Here is a 23,708-nt window from a genome sequence, read left to right on the forward strand (position 1 = left end):
GCACCTCAACATAAAAGTGACATTAATATTTTGTAGATCCTCCTTTTGCAAAAATCACAGCCTCTAGTCGCTTCCTGTAGCTTTTAATGAGTTCTTGGATCCTGGATGAAGGTATATTTGACCATTCCTGTTTGCAAAACAATTCCAGTTCAGTTAAGTTTGATGGTCGCCGAGCATGGACAGCACGCTTCAAATCATCCCACAGATTTTCAATGATATTCAGGTCTGGGGACTGGGATGGCCATTCCAGAACATTGTAATTGTTCCTCTGCATGAATGCCTGAGTAGATTTGAAGCAGTGTTTAGGATCATTGTCTTGCTGAAATATCCATTCCCTGCGTAACTTCAACTTTGTCACTGATTCTTGCACATTATTGTCAAGAATCTGCTGATACTGAGTTGAATCCATGCGAGCCTCAACTTTAACAAGATTCCCGGTGCCGGCATTGGCCACACAGCCCCAAAGCATGATGGAACCTCCACTAAATTTTACTGTGGGTAGCAAGTGCTTTTCTTGGAATGCCGTGTTTTTTTGCCTCCATGCATAACGCCTTTTTGTATGACCAAACAACTCAATCTTTGTTTCATCAGTCCACAGGACATTCTTCCAAAATGTAACTGGCTTGTCAAAATGGGCTTTTGCATACCTCAGGCGACTCTGTGGCATGCTTGTAGAAACGGCTTCTTTCGCATCACTCTCCCATACAGCTTCTCCTTGTGCAACGTGCGCTGTAATGTTAACCGATGCACCTTGACACCATCTGCAGCAAGATGATGCTGCAGGTCTTTGGAGGTGGTCTGTGGATTGTCCTTGACTGTTCTCACCATTCTTCTTCTCTGCCTTTCTGATATTTTTCTTGGCCTGCCACTTCTGGGCTTAACAAGAACTGTACCTGTGTTCTTCCATTTCCTTACTATGTTCCTCACAGTGGAAACTGACAGTTTAAATCTCTGAGACAACTTTTTGTATCCTTCCCCTGAACAACTATGTTGAATAATCTTTGTTTTCAGATCATTTGAGAGTTGTTTTGAGGAGCCCATGATGCCACTCTTCATAGAAGATTCAAATAGGAGCACAACTTGCAAGTGGCCACCTTAAATACCTTTTCTCATGATTGGATACACCTGCCTATGAAGTTCAAAGCTCAATGAGGTTACAAAACCAATTTAGTGCTTTAGTAAGTCAGTAAAAAGTAGTTAGGAGTGTTCAAATCAAGAAATTGATAAGGGTGCCCATACTTTTGCACCAGTCAAATTTTGTTTAAATGCGGATTGCACATTTTCTGTTAGTACAATAAACCTCATTTCAATCCAGAAATATTACTCAGTCCATCAGTTATTAGATATATGAAACTGAAATAGCTGTTGCAAAAACCCAAATTGTTATAAAGAAAAAAGGTTAACATTAATAGGGGTGCCCAAACTTTTTCATATGACTGTAACAGGATGGGGCCAGTTTAGGAAGTTATTACAAAGGCCCACACTTTTAAAAGTCACAACATTTTTGCACATCGCAAGGTTGCACAAAAATTTTGCAACTTTTGGAGTTTTCACGTGAGATCTGACAAAATAGGTAGAGCTGCAGTGGGATGGGGGCATGGGCACGTCCTTTTGTCTTTATTCCTGAAGGACAGGAGACTGACGACAGGTGGGGAATAGGGAGAGAGCTGTATAGCAGTGCCCGTCCAATGCACTTGCGGCTCATTTGCATTACAAATGAACAATAAAATTCTCCTAAACATAAACTTGATTTTCAAAATGAAGTCGTGACAGCACGTTTATATACAGTAGATGGCATTAGCCTGGCAGGTAGAAAAACCCGGTGACAGATTTGCTTTAATGGAACATCGGTTTCTGGCTTACAATATTTTACAAAATCATGTAGTTGTGTCACATAAAACTCAGGAACATCATTTTTATGAAGGTTTAGAATTTAAATATGAAGCATGGACCCCATTAGGAAAAAAGGCAACTTAGACTTATATTTTATTTTCACATAAAACTTTACTCAGATTGTACAAATCCTCGTCAAGTAACAGTTTACATACTTCTTATCTTCTGATCTGAATAGGCTGTAGAAAGGGCATTAGTATATTGTTAATTCGGTTCAATAAAATGTAGAAAGTTTCTTAATATTCATATATGTACAAAATACAGAATGATGTGTCCTGGTATACTATATACTGTAAATAACCTAGAATTACACAAAAGAAGGAAAATTGGTATGTAACTAATAATTGGTAAGTAACATGCTCATAGGCAAGGTAAGCTGCGTGACTATTACTTTCTTTGGATTGTAAGCTCTTGTGGGCAGAATTCCCCTTGATTTCATTTGTTTAGTTCTTTAATACCTGTAATGTCTTCTGCGTCCCATGATTGTAACTATAGAACAAACAGATGTTATATAAAGCCCATGTGTTATTCTAGCATCAATTTTTGATTGATCGAAGCAGAAATGATAACATTTTTCAAACAATTGCACAATTGACTATAACGGAAAAACAAATCTGAATCCCATATGTGTGGTTTGAGTTACAAGTTTCAATTGCATAACCAAGTAGAATTGTAAAAATTGTTCCAGCTCAGGTGGAATGAAGACATCCAAGTTTACTATAAATATATCAAAAAGACTGACCCGCACATCCAACAGGTGTGAATAGGTGCTAGCTGAAAACACATTATAACTACAAAATACATACAGCTGCACTCTAAAATGCTAGCAATGAATAAGGGAACTCTGGTATTGCATTACTGCTATAGGAATATTTGAAAAAAGAAAAAAAAATACATATTTATCTTATGTATTGGCCAATGCATCTGAGTCTGTTAACCAGCGGCAAGGTAAATCTCTATATACCAGGAACCTAACTCAAATGCCTCTATCTGGGTTAAAAACCTCTGTCTGGGCAGCTAGGATCCAGCAATAAAGGGGAATGAACACAGCCTGGTTACAAGGCAGACTGCTCAATCAGCTTAACCCAGATAGAGACATCTGAGTTAGATTCCCAGTATATAGAGATATACCTTGCCACGGGTTATCGGGCTCACATGCATTGGCTAATACATAAGCTAAATATCTTTTTTTTCTCAAATATTCCTATAGCAGTAATGCAATACCAGAGTTCCCTTATTTATTGTTAGCATTTTAGAGTGCAGCTGTATATGTTTTGTTTCCAAGTTTACTATGTCATCATTAGATTCCATGATCCTAAGAGGAATAAACAAGAAAACCCAATGCGTTTCAAAAGCAAGATTCTGTGACTCAGAACGCCTTCTGCAGTAGAAACTCACTGGGTTTTCTTTCACTTTCTTGTTTGGGTGATGGAATTTCAATGATAAATCTGGATGTTTTCAATTCCTTGTGAACTGGAAACATTTTTGTAATTCTACCGATAAAGGACATTTGGTCAGGTTCCTTGCACCATGGAACAAGTACTTCTGCGATACAATAGCTTATCAGTCTTCACTATTATGCCTGCAAAGACAATATGGCGCCATCTGGTATAATGCCATCAGAAAAATCCCACGGTATTTAAGACATTTTTTTTTGTTTTTGTTTTTTTCTGCAATGTTACAGCAGCAAATTAAAACCTTGTCATTGTTAATAGAATTGCAAAGGCGGTAATTATTATTATTATCATGTTAATCCAAATGTTAAGGGAATACTCTCTCTATCAACCACCTAAATGCCACAGCCACTATTGACCATGGCATGTTAGGAGGTAAAGGACAATGATTGAAATTATCCCTGATTCTGGCTGTTTTAGCACTGTGTCAGTAAATGTACAGTAAATTGTACTAACCCCTCAATGGTGTCACTGTAATCATATGGCGAATATCACCAAAGAGTTAAAAATAGCATTTTTTTAAAAAAAAAATTTTTATAACTTTGCATTGTGCCATTTCTTCATTCCTCTTCCTGAAAATATCTGAACATATTGACAGGGTGAAATAATTCCTCTTGTTAATGGGAACGTGTCTACGTGATCTGAAACTGTCCAACACATATAAATTAAAACCAAGAATTAGGCAGAATTGAATCAGGCATGGCAAGTTTTTTCAATAAATAATTTTGGTAAAACTTACAAATATTGCAATTGTTAGATCACATTTGTGCCCCAGAGTAATTGTTATTTAATCATTTTAGATAACAGCCCACATTTTAATATAATTAGTAAGGGTGTACACAAAACTAAGATTTATTTTTTTTAAATAATTAATTCATATAGATATGTAGGTATAATTGTTAAATGAGTTCAGGATAGGTTGTAAGTTTTGTATTGTCATCATTTCCAGTAGATTACCTGTTAAAGCCCCTCTCCAGTGCCTGATAATGGGCATATGTATAAAGAAAAAGCTATAGAACATTTCACAAAGGCCGGTGTCACACTTGCAAGTGCCTCACGTGTGTCTAGCGCGAGTCTCACGTTGCATCACCCAGAACGGACTCACACTCTCCTTACAGGAGCGGGTCGGTTGCATGCATCTCTATGCAGCTGAGACGGAGAGTGTGAGTCCGTGACGGGTTATGCAACGCGAGACGCGCGAGATACACCCAAGGCACTCACAAATGTGACACTGGCCTAAGAGGCATTTATATCAATGATACACATTTCATTTACTATCATTTTGTTTTAGCACATTGTACATGAATTGTGTATTAAATACAAAAACTTGGCCATGGTTAATGCACGGAGGAAATAACTGAGTAGTATCCCTCGGGAATAGTGCCAACTCTAGGAGGCATATCAAAAAAGAAGAAAAAGGGAGATGAGCTCACCTATTGTACCATCACCCATTCCCTGTAGACTGTGAGCCCTCGCGGGCAGGGTCCTCTCTCCTCCTATACCAGTCTGTTTTGTACCGTTAATGATTGTTGTACGTATACCCGCTTTCACTTGTAAAGCGCCATGGAATAAATGGCGCTATAATAATAATAATAATGAGGCACAAATGAATAATTCAGATATTTTATTAATAATTAAAAGACAAGTAGAAAATAGTACAAAAAAACATACAATGTATGGAATAGGTCGCCGGTAGTGTGGAAAGGAAAGAGTTCCTTATGGAGGGGTTTAAGGGGTAACAAAATTACCGAACGGAACCAGCCGTAAACTTTTTTAAAAAAATTAATAAATATATATTTCTTATATGCACACCAGTATCATGATGTAAAGTAAAAAGTACAAAGCTCAGGTGTAGTGAACCGATGGGGGTGCACATTGGAAGGAATATATATGTGTGTATACACCTGTAATCAGGCATGTAAACAGTCCTGCACCCCACATGAGTGTATCACATAAATTGAATACAGAGTGCAACTCAATCTACAGCAAACACTGCCCTGCTCTAGGGACTTAACTCCTTATAAGCAGTGAGGGTAATTGGAGAATGCCCAGGATGGGATCAGTGGGCAAGAGAATAGAGAGCACGGAGCAATCAATGAGGTTATGCAGTACCTGGTAATGTATAAGAGGCTAGTTCTGGTAAAAAAAAGTTTACGACTGGTTCTGTTCGGTAATTTTGTTATCCCTTAAACCCCTCCATAAGGAACTCTTTCTTTTCCACACTACCGGCGACCCATTCCATACATTGTATGTTTTTTTGTACTATTTTCTACTTGTCTTTTAATTATTAATAAAATATCTGAATTATTCATTTGTGCCTAATCTCCCTTTTTCTCCTTTTTTTATATGAATTGTGTATTATTTCATTCTTTACTGAAGTATAGCTGAACTCAAAGTTGTAAAGCTTCTCAATTCCTTTTAGAAAATGCAGATGCCACTTTATATGAGGTTCCAATCCCTCTCAATAGTACAGGCAATCAATATAGGATTATTGAAGTCTCTCAGCTTCACTGACAATCAGTTGACTGAAGGGGTCATGTCTTTGTTGTGCTGCAACTTTTTTTTATTTTCTACATCATTCCCTGTCCTGGCACATTGTACACTAATTATGGTGCATTATTATACTATTCACTTCAATGTCAAAAGTAGCATGTAAGAAAATGTAAACATTATGGCTAACTTCCCACGATAAGTAATTGGTGCATCATACCTCCAGCAAAGTGTATGGGATTTATATAAATCTCCTGGCCACGCTACCTTTTTTTTATTAACACTGTGGAAACTTTTGAACAGGTCAGTTTCTCTTGCAGTAAATATATGTTTTATTTGCAGATTTGTGTTTAATTTAGAGAAAATTCCGTCGAAAAATTGTTTTTACTGATGCGCCCATTTACACATCTGTCTTGGCACTTAGAGAACTGTCCTCTGTTTTGCCTTCCTCCCGGTTTTTCACATTGTCTGTTCCATCCTGCCTACATGGCAAGCGAAGAAGAATCTGACGGAATTTCTTGACAGCAAAGAAATACACAAGTGGGTCTAGGGCCGCATTTAGGGTGCTGAGGCAAGAAGTAAAACGGTTTGCTAAAGCCAAGCCTTGCCTTAAGTTACAGGGAGATAGTATAGCAGCACTTTCACCACCCGGCATCAGGACATGATAAAGTGTCCGACTCAAATGATATGGAACAAAACATATCAGAAATATTGTAAGGACCAGGAGCACCATCTTCACAGCACGCTCCTTTGGTTTTCTATCGCCTCCTTTCCGAAGTCGCCTTAATATAAGACCATAGCAGATGACTGTGGCCAAGAAGGGGATGGCAAATGCTGCACTGAGTGATGACAATGCTCGCAAAGATGGCGTTTCCCGATATAGGAGTCGACAAACAGTTTCCTCCATTGCCGCTCCTCGACCTAACAATAACGGTGCAGTAGCAAATGCAACAATAGTCCACAAAAAGCCACAAGTCCAATGAGCATGTAATGGTTTACGGAATTTTACTGAATTGAGAGGATGCACGATTGCCAGATACCTATCAATGCTTATTCCAGCCAAGAAGTAAAGACTTGCATACATATTGAGGTAGAAGACAAAACCAGAAAGCCTGCAAGCCAATGAGCCAAAAGGCCAGTGATTTCCTGATAGGTGGTAGAAGAGCCGAGTAGGTAAGCTAAGCAATAGGAAGAGATCTGATAAGGCCAGGTGAAGAAGAAAGATGTCAGAGGGTGACTTAGGCTGGCGGTCTCGCACAAAGAGTGATAGGGCGATGATGTTTCCCAGACCTCCAACAAATAAGCCAAGGAAGTAGCATACAGACAACAGAGCGTTTTCCAGCCATGTTTCTTGGATACATGGATCTGCCCATGCCAAGCTGGAGGAGTTATCAAACATTGAGTCCTCAGAGTTAGTCATTGTCCCCAAGATTCTTCAGTGCCACCCTGGAAGACAGAGTTCATTAGTTATTTCAGACCAAGTACAAGTAATTATTTTTGGTTTATCTTAGCTTTAATGTAATCAGAAATCAGTGATTATGGTTAAACAAAAGTACGGTATATATTTGTACTGTGTACTAGGATGAGACAAAGGGAGGATTGTTGTGCTCACAAAATTACTTTTTTATATGTTGGACTATCAGTTGGAAAGCTCTAGATACTCATACAATATGACAACCTGCATGACATCAAAGTATAATTCAATGAACATGACACTTGCAGGACCGTGTCTGCCGGGTCATAGTCCATATACAGAATTTAATTGTATTAGTACCTGGTTTGATTAATTCACATGGACCAGAGGTGCTCAATTAATTTTCCCAAAAGGGCACACAAGGGACCGTGACTATTATGAAGGGCTGAACCAACCAGCCACACTTAAAGGGGTTGTCCACAACTCAGACAACCCCTTCTCAATCGGAATATTTGCTACCATTGAATAAGAAAACTTTCATAACCAGAATTAGTGGAAATAAATTATCAAAATGAAAATTAATATTAAAAAAATTATCATTATAATAATATTGAGCAGAAGTAAAAGGGTTGTCCCCTATTCGAATATCCCCTTCTCAATCTGAGTGTTTGATTCCATTAAAATAAAGACATTTATACTCACCTCGGTTGCCAGAGCAGTTGCAGCGGTGTTGATACTCTCTCTTGCGGGGCTCACGTTATATTTGTTACGTCACGTGAGACTTTCTCCCAATCGGTGCTGGTTTCACTCACTCCAAGGAAACAATGAAGTTCAGAATTTATATCAGCTCACCACTCCTAGGAAAAAGTCTTGCTGCAGGTGGTGCACGGAGAGTCCAGTCTGACGTCAGACTCACCTCAGGTGTCAGCACAGTTCTAGCGATGTTGCCACTCACTCTCCCCAGGCCCATGTGAAGTTGTTACATCATGCGAGATTTCCGTACTAATTTCAAAGGTAACCCACCTAAACCTCTCCCTGGACCCCCATATGGTCTTATTATCAATAGGCATTGAAGCATTGCTTAGTAAATACAGACACCTGATATGTCACATTATTTTAACATCAAAATTGTTAATTGCAGCCAAATGGAGAAATCCAGCCCCACCAGGAATAAGTGACCTTATAGAAAGAGTGTCCCCGCATAATTCCTATGAATTCATCTTAGCATTGAGAAACTAGATGGGGAAATATAACTCCAGATGGGACCTTGGATCAGAAACTTCATAAAAACACTTAAAGCATAGCCGGTTGATGACAAGAACAACCTATTTAATTGACAACATGCCATAAATATTAAGTGTGGACAGCAGTGTAAACAGATTGCAGAAACTACAAATGATAAGTAGGGCATTGAGTAAAAATTAATGTAGGATAAACGGTCACCTGTTCAACCTAGTTTCTTCCCTGAACTTCCCCAGTTCCCCTATAACTGCCCCAATCTATCCCCCCCAGTTACTTTACATTAAGTATTAAACTCCGTATTTTTTGGTTGTGGAATGCGAGCACAGATGATACGCATTGATCTCATTTAGTAAGATGTACATCAATGATTTATTGTTATTTAGTACTATATTTATAAATCATAAAGAGAGTTCTCTTATTTTTCATTGTAAGGAATACTTCCCCATCCCCCAATCCTTTCCCATTCCTCCAATAATATTCTTCTAATAAAGATGTTACCTCATTTACCCTTATTTCCTTCCCCCATAAAATGGAAGTATATTAATCTGTAATTTCTGTGTTAGGAAAAAAAAATCTAATAAAAATAAGTTGTACAAGAAAACATTGATTTTATCAAAATGACAGCAAACTGCTCAGCAAGTGACATATCGCTGGATTCAGCGTCTATGTCTCTACATTATGATGCTCTAAGATAGGATAGCAAAAACCTGGTGACGGACTCGTTTTAAGGACTGAAAACTCTCCAAGGATATGCAAACACAACATGTTTTTAAATCAGGAAGCTCCTGAGTTTTTTGGGTTTTCTTTAGCTGATGCATGTTTTCTATTGTTTTTTTGGGGGGGTCATTTCCCGAGTGTTTTTCCTATGGTTTTGACCACAGGTCTTTTCCGATGGTTTTTGTGATATCTTTTTTACTGTAATTTTCCAGTCATTTTTTCAGAAACTGCTAGCGTTTTTGTTTTTTTTTTTAACAAAACTATGACAAAAGGTTCCAAAAACTGTGCAGGCGTGTTCATCTTTTGGGTTTTCCCATTGACTTATATTGAAAAGAAAAAAGAGTCTTCCAAGTGGAAATACCAGAATGGACGTCACTTCTTTTAACAGCTTGGCGACTTTAGAAACATTAAGTGTTTAAAAAACACTCTAAATCCTATTCATTCTTTTAAACATTTTTTTCATAGGTTATTCAGGTGGTTTTCACTGCAAAATCCACCATGAAAAATAATTGTGTGCACATAACGTAAGGGTAAAGGGAATCTGCAGATTTTTGCAACCTCTTCCGAGAGCAGGATGATGAAGGCAAAGAGACTCCATCAATGTGATACTTAGTTACTGGGTGCTGCTGGTTCTGATAGAGTTTTTAGATTTAGCAATGCAGCAGAGCTGAAAAAGCTAACCCCGCCCACACCAGGCTCTCTATGTACAATGTCTATAGAAACAATGTGAGTAGGCCAACATTTCTAAGTTTAAAATCATTTTCTCAGTTGGTCTTATAAAATATTCTAATTTTTTGAGATAATGACTCTTGGGTTTTCATTGACTATAAGCCATAATCATCAACATTAACAGAAATAAACACTTGAAATAGATCACTCTGTGTGTAATGACTCTATATAATATGCGTTTACCTATTTGTATTGAATTACTGAAATAAATTAACTTTTGGATGATATTCTAATTTATTGAGATGCACCTATAAGTCTGAGTTCTAAAATGGGTTTAAGTTTTATATACTTATTGGCTAATTACTTCAAATTTAGCTTAATACAACTGTTTACTCTACATTGCCTACATTCCGGAACATTCAATTTGTTTGCAATCAGTGGATGAGATAACTATAATAGACGGCCATCAAGCCTATTCATAGCTAGAGGAGGACACAAATGGATATAGTCTAAGCAATGACCAGTGGGGTAAATGCTGCAGAAGTTGTAAAAATCTTGCTGATCCTTTGCTAATGTATCAGTTTGGATTCCAGGCATGTTATAGAACATTGTTTAGACAGGACACAATTACAGTGGAATCTTGGTTTAAGAGTAACTTGGTTTGAGAGCGTTTTGCGTAAACCAAGCAAAGCTTTTTAAAAATTTGTAATTTGGTTTAAGAGCAATGATTTCCAATAAGAGCAAATTCCCACCGTGCACACTTCTGATTCCGTCCTTTCACCGCGCTCTTACCCTATCTGGAGGTAATTTTCTGTCCATATGTACTGTATACTGTATACCATTGCACAGTACAGTATATACTATATAGCATTTCTATCCATTTGCATTTGTGGATACAGTATTGTACTCTCTTTCAGCTAAACAATACAGTACATTGCTCGTATTGTACCTTCCACACACCAACAATTCTATTGGAAGCTAATGTGCAGTTTAATTTGTTTTACATGTCTTTCACTGTACCGCACAGTATTTTGTATTAGTGTACAGTAATAATTTTATATGAATACAGTACATTATTTTGTAGTACTGTAATAAGTTTGTATAAATACTGTAAATATTTTTGGGTTGTGGAACGAATCATCTGCGTTTCAATTATTTCCTATGGGAAAATTCGCTTTGATATAAGAGTAACTTGGTTTAAAAGCAGACTCCTGAAACCAATTATGTTTGTAATCCAAGGTTCCACTGTACGTCTTCTAGAGATGCAGAGAGCAGGAATGGACTTGTACCGATTTGCAGCATCTGAACTGAAATAATACTTTGTTTACTTTTGGTGAACACTTGTTAGGCTGAGTTCACATGTCCAGTAATCATCCATTAGAACGGATCCATCAGCAATACGTTGGCAAAAACATTGTGCAAACAAAACTTTCTTGTCCATTTTGAAAAAAATTGATTATTGCAGGATCTGGGTTTTTTTAAATTGGATTCTATGGAGAACAGATCCGTTAACCGATTGCTATTAATCCTATTGCTATTAATCACATGAAACTGATCCAGTAAGCAACAAAACCCATCCTTTCCAAATAAAAGAAAAACGGATGGCCATATAGCAATCAGTTAACGGATCCATTTTGCCATAGACTCCAATGTTAAAAAAACTGATCCTGCTAAAATCAGTTTTTCCAAGACAGACAAGAAAATTGTGTCTGCAGAACTTTTTTCACATCGGATTGCTGCTAGATCCATTCTAACGGATGATTACTGGACATGTGAACTTAAGTTATACATTTACACTTCTATTATTTTGTGTAGATGTAGCCAGGTTGGCAACCTTATTTTTCATTGACCAATTTAACCAACTTGGCAAATTTTAAAATTAACAATAAAATGAATAAGTACCAAATGACTGAATGTCAGATCCTAATATAAGCACATTAGAAACATTTATAAAAACAATAATTACATTCAAAAGCTCCACACGAAAATCAAACTGCAACTATTTTTTTCTTTTATTACGAATATTTCTGAAGATTTCTTTTAGCGCCAAGACACTAAAGCGGGCTTTACACGCTGCGACATCGCTAGCAATTGCTAACGATGTTGAGCGCAATAGCACCCGCCCCCGTCGTACGGCCGATATGTGGTGATCGCTGCCGTAGCGAACATTATCGCTACGGCAGCGTCACACGTACATACCTGCTCTGTGACGTCACTGTGACCGGTGAACCGCCTTCTTTCTAAGGGGGTGGTTCGTTCAGCGTCACAGCGACGTCACTGAACCACCGCCCAATAGAAAAGGAGGGGTGGAGATGAGCGGCAGGAACATGCCGCCCACCTCCTTCCTTCCTCCTTTTCCTGTGGACGGAGGTAAGGTGATGGTTGTCGCTCCTGCGGTGTCACACACAGTGATGTGTGGTGCCGCAGAAGTGACGAACCACATCGCTACTGAGCAGAAAACGATATTTTGTTTTACAACGACCTCTCCGTGACCACCGATTTTTCCCTCTTTTGCGATCGCTTACGGTCGCTCAGAGGAGTCACGTGCTGCGATCTCGCTAACGACGCCGGATGTGCGTCACAACCACCATGACCCCGACGATATCTCCTTAGCGATATCGCAGCGTGTAAAGCACCCTTTAGTGTGCTCTATATTTACCCAGTGTCTGTGAATTTACATTTAGCAATCCCTGTCTGATATATTAGTTTTTCTTACAAAGAATTGCCACATCGCTTACAGGAAAGAAAATTCTTAAAAATCCTGAGGATTTGAAATTCAAAGTATATGAGAAACTTGTGAAACATTTCTTTATACGATGATTAAGGGAAACCTGTTATGTGACAATGGTTAAGTGTTATATGATCTGCAGCCGGGAGGAGCTGATCGTATGATCTACATTTTAGTAAAAATTGCATTTTATTAATTTAAGTCTCTGATGCCTGTATGCACAGGAGTCCAGTGGGCGGGCCTAATTAATGATTGACAGTTTTCCCTGGATGAATGTGCATGCAGATAGCTGTCATTCAAGAGTAGGACCGCCTACTGGACCCATGTAAGTACAAACACCAGGGATTTCAATGAATAAAATACAACTAAGAGCTCATTCAGACCTCAGTGACTTTTACTAAAAATGGTCAAAGTTTAATCAGTTTTTACCATCAGTAATTCATCAATTTTTCTTGTAAAAAAAATTATGGAGGTTTCTCAAGCTTCTTTTATCAACCAGTGAAAACGAACAGCACACGGATGGCATCCAATCTTTTCAAGGACCCTTACCCCCCGTGAGTCTGATCAAAATTGGACATATCTTAGTCCGGAATAATACACAGACATGAAAACAGAACTATAGTAAATAAAAATTACGAATTGTAGACATGAAAATCACTGGCAGTGCTCGTACTGAAAAACTCAAGTCTGAATGAGCCCTTCTTGCTGAATCTTTTCCAACAACCCTACACTTCATACTTCTCAGCTTCTCCTTCTCTATACCGCGCTGCCCACAGGTCAGACTGAATGTACAACGTGACAAAATTCCTTTAAGGAAGTGTTCTCATTCAGGCATTTATGTCATATCCACAGAATCCACATCTGGGACTTGCACCTGTCTTGAGAACACGCATCTATAAAACATTTACGACTGATTCTGTGGCTATGCCATTAATGCCGGAGTTTAGTATAACCCTTTGAACTTTAATACATAGTTAATGACACAAAACAGATATTAAGTTTCAGAATGATTGAATCTCCCCAGACCTGACCATGATAGAATGGTTATAGAAGTGACATACTTACAGCCTCATCAGCCTCTGCTCTCTGTATGCTCTTCTCTCTGTCTTAATTTAAGTAGGACTGAATTGGGGTAGTCAAAACAGCTCTTTTACGAGAGAGGAGGGTGTCCCCCACATTCCTGTCCTCTTCTTCACCCCCCCGAACAGATAGTCACAGCAGCATTTTTCATAGTAGGACAAAGAGGGGAGTGTGTCTGTAGAACGGATGAGTGCACTGTTGCCATAGGAACTTGGGGGGGTACATGTTCAGGGGGCTTTTGACTTTTTGTCAGAAGAGACTATCATCCCTTGTGTGCTATTAACTATAATAAGCTGCTCATCAGAGAGCCCCGTTATGTGCCGGGCTCACACATACTCATCTTGTTCTACAGCCCGACACAGCTGCACACACACAGTGAGAGTTATTTTCAGGGGACCGTGTAGGAAAAAATGGGAGGCTATATTTTTGTATATGGGTCTATTAGGAGACGTCTCTTGTAGAAGTCACCTGCGTTTAATTCATGATTCAGAAATAACAAGGACCTTTACCCATTCACATGAACCAGATGATGACACTAGAGTCAATAATCTGAAAGGCCAATAAAGGCTGTGAACTAACAAAGTACTAGAGGCCATAGCTAGTTATTAAAAAGCCTTTTTACCATGTGATTTTATAACAGACAGGCTTTACCATCAATACTCAGCTCACATCTCATGCCTCTATCCAAAGTACCTCATCAATACAGAGTTGTTTATATCCCCCCCCCCCTCCGGTATAGGGTGCTAGGGCACATATCCTATCAGAACCCTAACTGTGGCAGGTACAATAAAGCAGCAGTGATAGCACCTTTTATTGAGCCATTAAAACTTTAAAAATGAATGGTCTATGTCATCCCCTCAGATATCAACTGTTTGTAGGAGAGTGGCAATCAGGCTGTGGCCTCTTAATATTACACCAGATTGCAGGTTGGTTTTTGGTTTCCTGCACCTGTACATTATTAGCCTAACTGCAGCCTTCTCCCGCTCTAATCACAGTTAGGGCTCATTCACATGATAGTTTTTGTTGCGTATGAGTGCTTCTAGTGTTTTTCACAGATAGCACTCGTACCTATAATAGTGAATGGGGCTGTGCTCACGGTGATTCTTCGCGGAACGAGCAGTCTGTGTAAAATCACGGAGACATGTCCGATATTGATCTGAGTGTCAGCTCTAAAATGGCAATGCAAGTCTAGAGAGAAGTGAAAAAATCAGAAAGCACTCAGATGCCATCTTAAACTCTTTTTTTGTATGTGCAAGAAATACTGATTAAACACGGACCAAACTCTGATGAAACTCTGACCCGAATCTCTGATGAAACTCTGTCAGTTTTTCTTGCAAATGAAAAGCCTGACATGTAACTGAGACCTTACCGGAAGCTTTCTTATAATTCTGAAATAGATGACGACAAAACGCACACAATAAGTCATTATCTGGGCTATAAATGTAGATATTAAGGTATTGCTCACCTGGCTGGCTTGTGTCAGGCACAACTTCTATGCACCCGCACATAGTATTATGCACCCCCACATAGCATTATACACCCCCACATAGCATTATACACCCCCACATAGTATTATGCAGCCCCACATAGCATTATACACCCCCACATAGTATTATGCACCCCCACATAGTATTATGCACCCCTACATAGTATTTATACTACCCCACATAGCATTATACACGCCCGCATACTATTATGAATCCCCACATAGTGTTATACACACCCACATAGTATTATGCACCCTGACATAGTATTATGTGCCCCCCACGGGTACTGATTAAATACATACTCATCTCTCCTCGGTCCCCCGCCGCTGCTCCTTGTAGGTCCACTCTGTCTATCTCAGCACAGTGGCACAGAGTAGTGACATTACCGCTGTGCTGAGTTGTCAGAGCACAGACACAGCGGGACAATGATGAGAGGGAATGCTGCACTCTGTCTCATCATAGCTTTCAACTGTATCAGCCAGTGCCACAACTGAATAAATACATGCTACCCCTGTTCGGTCCCGCACCGCTGCTCTTCATTCGCCCGCTCTGTCTGTGCTCTGCATATCTCAACATAGTGGTGCACAGTAGTGATGTCACCACTGTGCTGAGTTGTCAGAGTGCATACACAGTGGAACAATGATGAAAGGGAGCATTGTGCTCCAGCTCATCATTGCTTTCAACTGTATCAGCGAGTGGCGTAACTAGACTCCAATAGGCCACAGTGAAAAGTTTGATCTGGACCTCTCCCAATCTAGGCCATTTTAGCATTTGAAATCCTATAAAGCCATATGAGTTGCCACCCACCCATCCCCTTCATTGTGTAGTAATGATGACCACCCATCCTGTACTAATGTCCCCCCATCCTGGGCCACTTCCTGGTAAATATTTCCCCCATCCTAGAGTATGAATCCATCATGGCAAAATGCTGGTATATGTGTTCCCATCATGGCTCCATCCTGGTATATATGTCCCCATCATGGCTTATCCTGGTATATATGTCCCCATCATAGCCCCATCCTGGTGTATGATCCCATCATGGCCCTATCCTGGTATGTCCCCATTTTGGCCTCATCCTGGTAAATATGGCCCCATCATTGTATACAGTATATAGCCCAATCATGTCCACATCCTGGTACATATGGCCCTATCATGTCCCCATCCTGGTATATAGCCCCATCCTGGTATATGTCCCCATCCTGGTATATAGCCCCATCATGATACATGTCCCAATTATGTACACATCCTGCTATATACAGTCATATGGAAAAGTTTGGGCACCCCTATTAATGTTAACTTTTTTTCTGTATAACAATTTGGGTTTTTGCAACAGCTATGTCAGTTTTATATATCTAATAACTGATGGACTGAGTAATATTTCTGGATTGAAATGAGGTTTATTGTACTAACAGAAAATGTGCAATCCGCATTTAAACAAAATTTGACCAGTGCAAAAGTATGGGCACCCTTATCAATTTCTTGATTTGAACACTACTAACTACTTTTTACTGACTTACTAAAGCACTAAATTGGTTTTGTAACCTCATTGAGCTTTGAACTTCATAGGCAGGTGTATCCAATCATGAGAAAAGGTATTTAAGGTGGCCACTTGCAAGTTGTTCTCCTATTTGAATCTTCTATGAAGAGTGGCATCATGGGCTCCTCAAAACAACTCTCAAATGATCTGAAAACAAAGATTATTCAAGATAGTTTTTCAGGGGAAGATATAAAAAGTTGTCTCAGAGATTTAAACTGTCAGTTTCCACTGTGAGGAACATAGTAAGGAAATGGAAGAACACAGGTACAGTTCTTGTTAAGCCCAGAAGTGGCAGGCCAAGAAAAATATCAGAAAGGCAAAGAAGAAGAATGGTGAGAACACTCAAGGAAAATCCACAGACCACCTCCAAAGACCTGCAGCTTCATCTTGCTGCAGATGTTGTCAATGTGCAGCGGTCAACAATACAGCGCATGTTGCACAAGGAGAAGCTGTATGGGAGAGTCATGCAAAAGAAGCCGTTTCTGCAAGCACGCCACAAACCGAGTCGCCTGAGGTATGCAAAAGCACATTTGGACAAGCCAGTTACATTTTGGAAGAAGCTCCTGTGGACTGAGGAAACAAAGATTGAGTTGTTTGGTCATACAAAAAGGCGTTATGCTTGGAGGCAAAAAAACTCGGCATTCCAAGAAAAGCACTTGCTACCCACAGTGAAATTTGGTGGAGGTTCCATCATGCTTTGGGGCTGTGTGGCCAATGCCGGCACCGGGAATCTTGTTAAAGTTGAGGGTCGCATGGATTCAACTCAGTATTAGCAGATTCTTGACAATAATGTGCAAGAATCAGTGATGAAGTTGAAGTTACGCAGGGGATGGATATTTCAGCAAGACAATGATCCAAAACACCGCTCCAAATCTACTCAGGCATTCATGCAGAGGAACAATTACAATGTTCTTGAATGGCCATCCCAGTCCCCAGACCTGAATATCATTGAAAATCTGTGGGATGATTTGAAGCGTGCTGTCCATGCTCGGCGACCATCAAACTTAACTGAACTGGAATTGTTTTGCAAACAGGAATGGTCAAATATATCTTCATCCAGGATCTAGGAACTCATTAAAAGCTATAGGAAGCGACTAGAGGCTGTTATTTTTGCAAAAGGAGGATCTACAAAATATTAATGTCACTTTTATGTTGAGGTGCCCATACTTTTGCACAGGTCAAATTTTGTTTAAATGCGGATTGCACATTTTCTGTTAGTACAATAATCCTCATTTCAATCCAGAAATATTACTCAGTCCATCAGTTATTAGATATATGAAACTGAAATAGCTGTTGCAAAACCCCAAATTGTTATAAAGAAAAAAGGTTAACATTAATAGGGGTGCCAAACCTTTTTCATATGACTGTATCATTATGTCCCCATCCTGGTATATATGGCCCAATCATGTCCCCATCCTGGTATATATAGTCCCATCATATCTCCATCCTGAGATATAGCCCCATCCTAGTATATGTCCCCATTCTGGCCACATTCTGATATATAGCTCCATCCTGGTATATGTCCTCATCATGGTTTCATCCTGGTATATAGCCCCATCCTGGTATATGTCCCCATCTGGTATATAGACCCATCCTGGTATATGTCCACATCCTGGTATTTATGATCCCCAGCACACTGCACTTAGTTAAAAAAACAAAATGATTACACTCACCTTCCCGCCCCTCCCTTGATGTCCCACTCCGACGTTGGCATACTGGCAACTGACCAGCATGTAAGCGGCGCAGTGCATGATGTCACTTTCATGCACATCCACTTACAGTGCTGTAAGCTGTGTCAGAATATTCTCTGCTCCCTATCCCAGGTTTATGGGCATGGGGGGCAGTGAATATGAATAGCCTTAATTGACGACCGACACATTGCACTACAGGGACCTGACAGGTCCCCGTGTTGCGATGTATTTCAGCTAGATGCACATGCAGCTGACAAAGGTGCTCTAGTTGGCGGGCCCACTGCATCCCCAGGCCCGGTCACTATTCCTGTGACTGCGATCGTTATGCGACTGTATCTCAGATTGCAGTGCATAATGAAGACTTAAATCAGCTGTAAGTAGGTATCCAATAGTAGAAAGTAATCTAGTAACATGTCCAATTGGGAAACAAAGATGTAAAAAAAAAGTAATTTTAAAAAATGAAAAAATAAAAAATAGAAAATATGTTATGGGTTTTAGCTTACGTGTTTTTCGCTAATATGGCCGGAGTCAAGCTTCAAGTTTTCAGACGCCTAGGGAAGTCTCACTTGGGACAATCACTTTGTCTTACAAAACTATTGAGTACTTGGCCCATTACCTTTAAGAACTGTTAGTCATTTGGGAGCTGACTAATTGTCCTTCTGTCCGGACCCTTCTGATTAGGGCAATCTGATTCAGAGGTTAGTTTCTGGACCTGACAAAGTACCTTACTTTGTATCTCTGGCAATCATTTTGTTTTGGTCTCCTTTCTCTTGTTTGTCACAGGTCACCCACTGCATGCAGCCTTTACTACCTTTCAGATGGTCTGTTCTAGTCACACACTATTCCTTATATGAACTTGTAAAAAACTGACTCTTTTCCTACATGCTAACCCCTCCCACTAATGACTGGCCCTGATTTTAACCATATCTGACCCTGTTCACTGTCGATTACTGGGCAGAACTCAACTCCCTCACAGGATAGTGTACATTATGCGTAAAAACATTTCAGCACATCACATACTATACTATATTACTATATTTCACAATTTACATGACACATTACATTCACAATGACACAAGACATTAATCACATTACATAACACAAGTGGTGTCATTAGGGAAAGAACGAAACAATAAGTCCACCTTCTTACATAATGACAGTAGTTCTAGTACTGTACTGAGGGTTGTTCTAGTGCTTCATTCAAGGACCAATGGTGGTATTGACACTGCATTCATGTATTGATGGTGGTGTTGAGACTGTATTCATGTACTGATAGTGGTTCTGACACTGCATTCATGTGCTGATGATAGTTCTGATCTTGAACACATGAAGCAATCCAAAACTTGCTTCATGGTTGTGGTAAAAACTAAAAATCCTCAAAACTTAGAGTTTTAAGATTATGATGAGGAGGATATCAGTTTCTGCTATAAAAACTCAGTGAAACTTAAGAGTATGCCTGTGTTGCCCAGGGAATGGGGTACTCGGTCCCGGGCAGTGTATAACTGGGGAATGTCACTTTGGTGGCCGTTGCCCGGTCCCGTGCCCTGGGTGCTTTTTTAATGGGGAGTATTTACAGGGGAGAATAAAGTAATTTGTGTGACGCCACCTACGGGTTTCGGTTAAGATGGTGGAACCGCCGCTGCTGAGTTGATTATCCCCAGGGCTGGTGGTAATGGCAGCTGTGGTGGTAGGCCCTCCGCAAGTAGGGCTGAGCCTGGGAGATGTATGAGGGAGTAATAAGGGAGGCCACACCGTGGGTTGTAATTAACAGTCTACTCACTCTTGACCCTTGGGTGGCTGGTTCAGGTCCTTGTATTTCCAGTGCCAGTTGATGACTCAGTTGCTCTGTCCCCGGCACCCTCAGTGTGGTTGGGTCCCCGTAGCATGCAGCGATTTGTTGCCCTACTGTCCCTTCTTTGTGGCAGTCTCCTTGTCCGTACGGCGGGCAGTGTGGACCCCGTAGGGCTGGTCTGTGTCCCGAACCCTGATCCTTGCTTTACTGCTGGTGCCCCCAGATCTGTGGGTCAGTGAGGTCCATGAAGGTCCCCTCACTGTTCAGGTATTTACCAGGCCATCTGAAACTGTCGCCTGACATAGGACCCTGTGCCCCGTCGGTGCTCTGGTCCCAGCGGTACTCGGGTGTACCTGCACTGGCGACCACTCTTCTGTGCCCCCGGGCCACCGTTACACAACCCAGCTCTAGGCACGTCTTTCCACTTTCACTCACTACTACTGACTGCTTGTTGTCCCCTCCCACCAGGTTGTCTAGTCCTCTGGTCTGTCTCCGCCCTCTAGGTGGCCATGCCCTTGTGTCTGACTAGCCAATTGCCCCTGCTGTGGAGTGGTAACTGGGTTTTTGGTGTGTCTAGGTGTTGCTGGCACTGGTGTTCCAGGTGCCTGGGGGTAGGCCCTGTATCCCCGTGAGGATGCAGTTCCTATTAGTGCCCTGAGTGGCTCAGGAGGGCTACATGTCCACACATTTTTTTTTGAGCAGAAACTAAGCAGAATCTCTCCAATCCTCCTCAAATACTCAAAACTTGCTTCTGGTGATGGCAATGCAGGCCTTGGACCAAAAAATGTTGTGCACCCTGACTTAAACTGACATCTTAAGCAAAAGGAGCTTGAATTAGAGAAACAACCAAGAGATCCATGGTCACTGTGGAGAAGCTGCAGAGCTCCACAGAAGACGTGGGAGAATCTGCCCACAAGACAACTACCGTGTTTCCCCGAAAATAAGACCTCCCCCGAAAATAAGACCTAGCAGGAGTTTCCAGGGAGGCTTAAATATAAGACATCCCCTGAAAATAAGACCTAGTCGCGGTTCAATAATGAAGTGTCCGTGCAGCGGTAAAAAAGTTAAAGAATCCTGCAGGATACTTCATTATAGACAGTGAACACCACCTAAAGTAAGAAGAAAGAAGAGAGAAGACCCCCCGATCATACTCACCAAACGCCTACCGGGAGCAGGGGAGCGCATCAAGGTCCTGCAGCAAAACATACACATCAGATCACATATACACACACATTAGATCAGATCACACACAGACACTACAGATCGCATACACACACTCACCACATCCAGCGATATTGTTTGCTTTTCAGCATGCGTAAGGACCTGTGATGCTGTGCACTGTGCGTTGAGCTTCCAGGACCTTGCATCCCATGGCCGCAAGCATGTGGTATCTCCGGATGTTGTGAGTGTATGCGCACGATTGTACAGGTATGTGCAATTTCTTGAGTGTATGCGATCGAATGTATGAGTGTATGCTGTCTGATGTGTGTGTGTGAGTTCTGATGTGTAAGTGTCTGTAAGAGGCAGAGGAGGACGGCGTGCAGCACAGCTGCCTGGAGCGCCTGCCGGAAGTCACATGGAAGAATGATGTGAAATATGATGTGTGAGTGTGTGTTCTGATGTATGTGCGTCAGTCAAATGCAGGGGAGGACAGCGTGCTGCACAGAGATCCCAGGGAGGAATGATATGGAATCTGATGTGTGTGAGTGTGGATCTGAAGTATGTGTGTCGGCCAGATGCAGGGGAGGCGTGCAGCATATCTGCTGGGAGATCACAGGGAGATCTGGAAGCCATACAGACGCCCGGGGCTGGTAATTTTGATGATCATGGGAAGGGCGGGGTCAGCTTTTTGTGGGGGGTAAACCATAAGACACCCCCTGAAAATAAGACCTAGTGCTTTTTTCAGGGCAAAAAAAAAAATAAGACAGTGTCTTATTTTTGGGGAAACAGGGTATTAGTTATATATTCCACAAATCTGAACTTTATAGCTAAGTGACCAGAAGAAAGCCATTTTTTAAAGCAAGTCATAATAGGTTTGCCAAAAGCCATGTAGGAGATACAGCTAATATGTGGAAGAAGATGCTCTGGTCAGATAACATTTTGAGCTAAATGCAAAACGCTATGTGTAGTGGAAAACTAACACTGCATGAAAACACCATTCCACCATGAAATGTGAGAGTAGGTTTATGATGTGGGGAGGCTTTTCTTCAGTAGTGACAGGGAAACTGGTCAAAGATGATGGGAAGATGGATGGTGCTAAATACTGGGCAATCCTGGAGGAAAACCTGTTAGAAGTTTAAAAAGACTTGAGACTGGGGCATAGGTTCAGTTTCCAGCAGAACAATGACCCTAAACATCCTGCCAGAGCTACAATGCATGATTTAGATTTTAGCATATTCATGTGTTTGGGGTAAACACTTTGATGAATCAGTGCATAGTCTTCACCCAGCTTTTCTAAGTATGTCCGCATAGCCAGGGTGTGATTCATGCTTCCTGTGGCATGAGCAGCTTTAATGTTATCATAAATTCCCTTTTAAGAAATGTTTTAAATTTGCAAAAGTAGTAATAGTGAAGAAGAAAAAAAAAGAAATAGCATTATAGTATAATAATAATAATTTGTTTTTCCATTTGTCCACAAATTGTTTTAATAGGTTATTAAACACATTTCATGTATGCAATTAAAAAGTAATAATCTTCCACACAAACAAAACAAGCCCAAGTAAGGCTATCTAGATGGAAAAGTAAAAAGGCTCTGGCCTTTGGAATGCAAAACTGAAAAATAAGTTCATAATGTGCAACATCCTTAATGGGTGACTATAAAAGAGGGGGATACAAAGTGGTACATGAGATCTGCAGATGTACAGAATTAAGAATGAATGTAATTGTATAAAATTTGGCAATCAGTTCTGAGCAATTTTTATTACCCATAGCCAATGTATGAAAACGACATCAGATTAAAAAGAAAAGGATCCAAACAATGAATATAGAGTTGTAGCCTGAGGAATATGAGCTATTTCTTGCCAACTTTGCAACAAGGGGAGGTAGCAAGGTCCTAATATACAGTAGTTCACTTTCTGCTGTTGTAGGCCTGCCCTGCTGTAATGTAGTTTATTTTCTGCTCACAATTAGCTGCCAGATGTAAATACAGTTCACTCCCTGTTCTTATGTGCCTGCCTTGTCATGGCTCAAGATTAAAAAATAAATTAATAAATAAATAAATAAATAAACTGAGGCACGTAGATAAAACTTTTAGGCTATGTGCGCACGTGTGCGCTCTGCGCTGCACCTAAAAGGTGCGCTTCAGAGCGCAGCTGAAAGCTCCGTTCTGAAGCGCATGGTGCCGGCAGAGAACGTGCGCTCTGCCTGCAGCTCCTGCCATAGACAGAGCAGGGGCTGCCGGCAAAGCGCACGTAAGAAGTGACATGTCACTTCTTAGAACGCCCGCTTCGGGCAGCAGCCGATGCGCTGCGCTCTAAGATACCACGTGCGCACGGCCCCTGCACAATCTCCATAG

General features: G+C 40.6%; 1 protein-coding gene across 1 annotated transcript; it reads right to left on the minus strand.

Moving 5' to 3' along the window:
* Positions 1–5,630: 5,630 nt before the first annotated feature.
* GPR17 (G protein-coupled receptor 17) lies at positions 5,631–13,719 on the minus strand. The gene is made up of 2 exons (XM_075338637.1): positions 13,673–13,719; positions 5,631–7,283 (listed from the first exon to the last, which is right to left on the minus strand). Exon 2 carries the CDS (start codon positions 7,255–7,257, stop codon positions 6,238–6,240), a length of 1,020 nt encoding a protein of 339 aa, XP_075194752.1. The 5' UTR covers positions 7,258–7,283; positions 13,673–13,719; the 3' UTR covers positions 5,631–6,237.
* Between the last annotated feature and the right edge of the window lie 9,989 nt (positions 13,720–23,708).

This window comes from Anomaloglossus baeobatrachus, chromosome 3, assembly GCF_048569485.1.
Source record: "Anomaloglossus baeobatrachus isolate aAnoBae1 chromosome 3, aAnoBae1.hap1, whole genome shotgun sequence".
Taxonomy (NCBI): domain Eukaryota; kingdom Metazoa; phylum Chordata; class Amphibia; order Anura; family Aromobatidae; genus Anomaloglossus; species Anomaloglossus baeobatrachus.

What these genes read in the sequence shown, in the direction of transcription:
- GPR17 (XM_075338637.1), bottom strand. Translation starts at nt 7,257, where the DNA reads ATGACTAACTCTGAGGACTCAATGTTTGATAACTCCTCCAGCTTGGCA.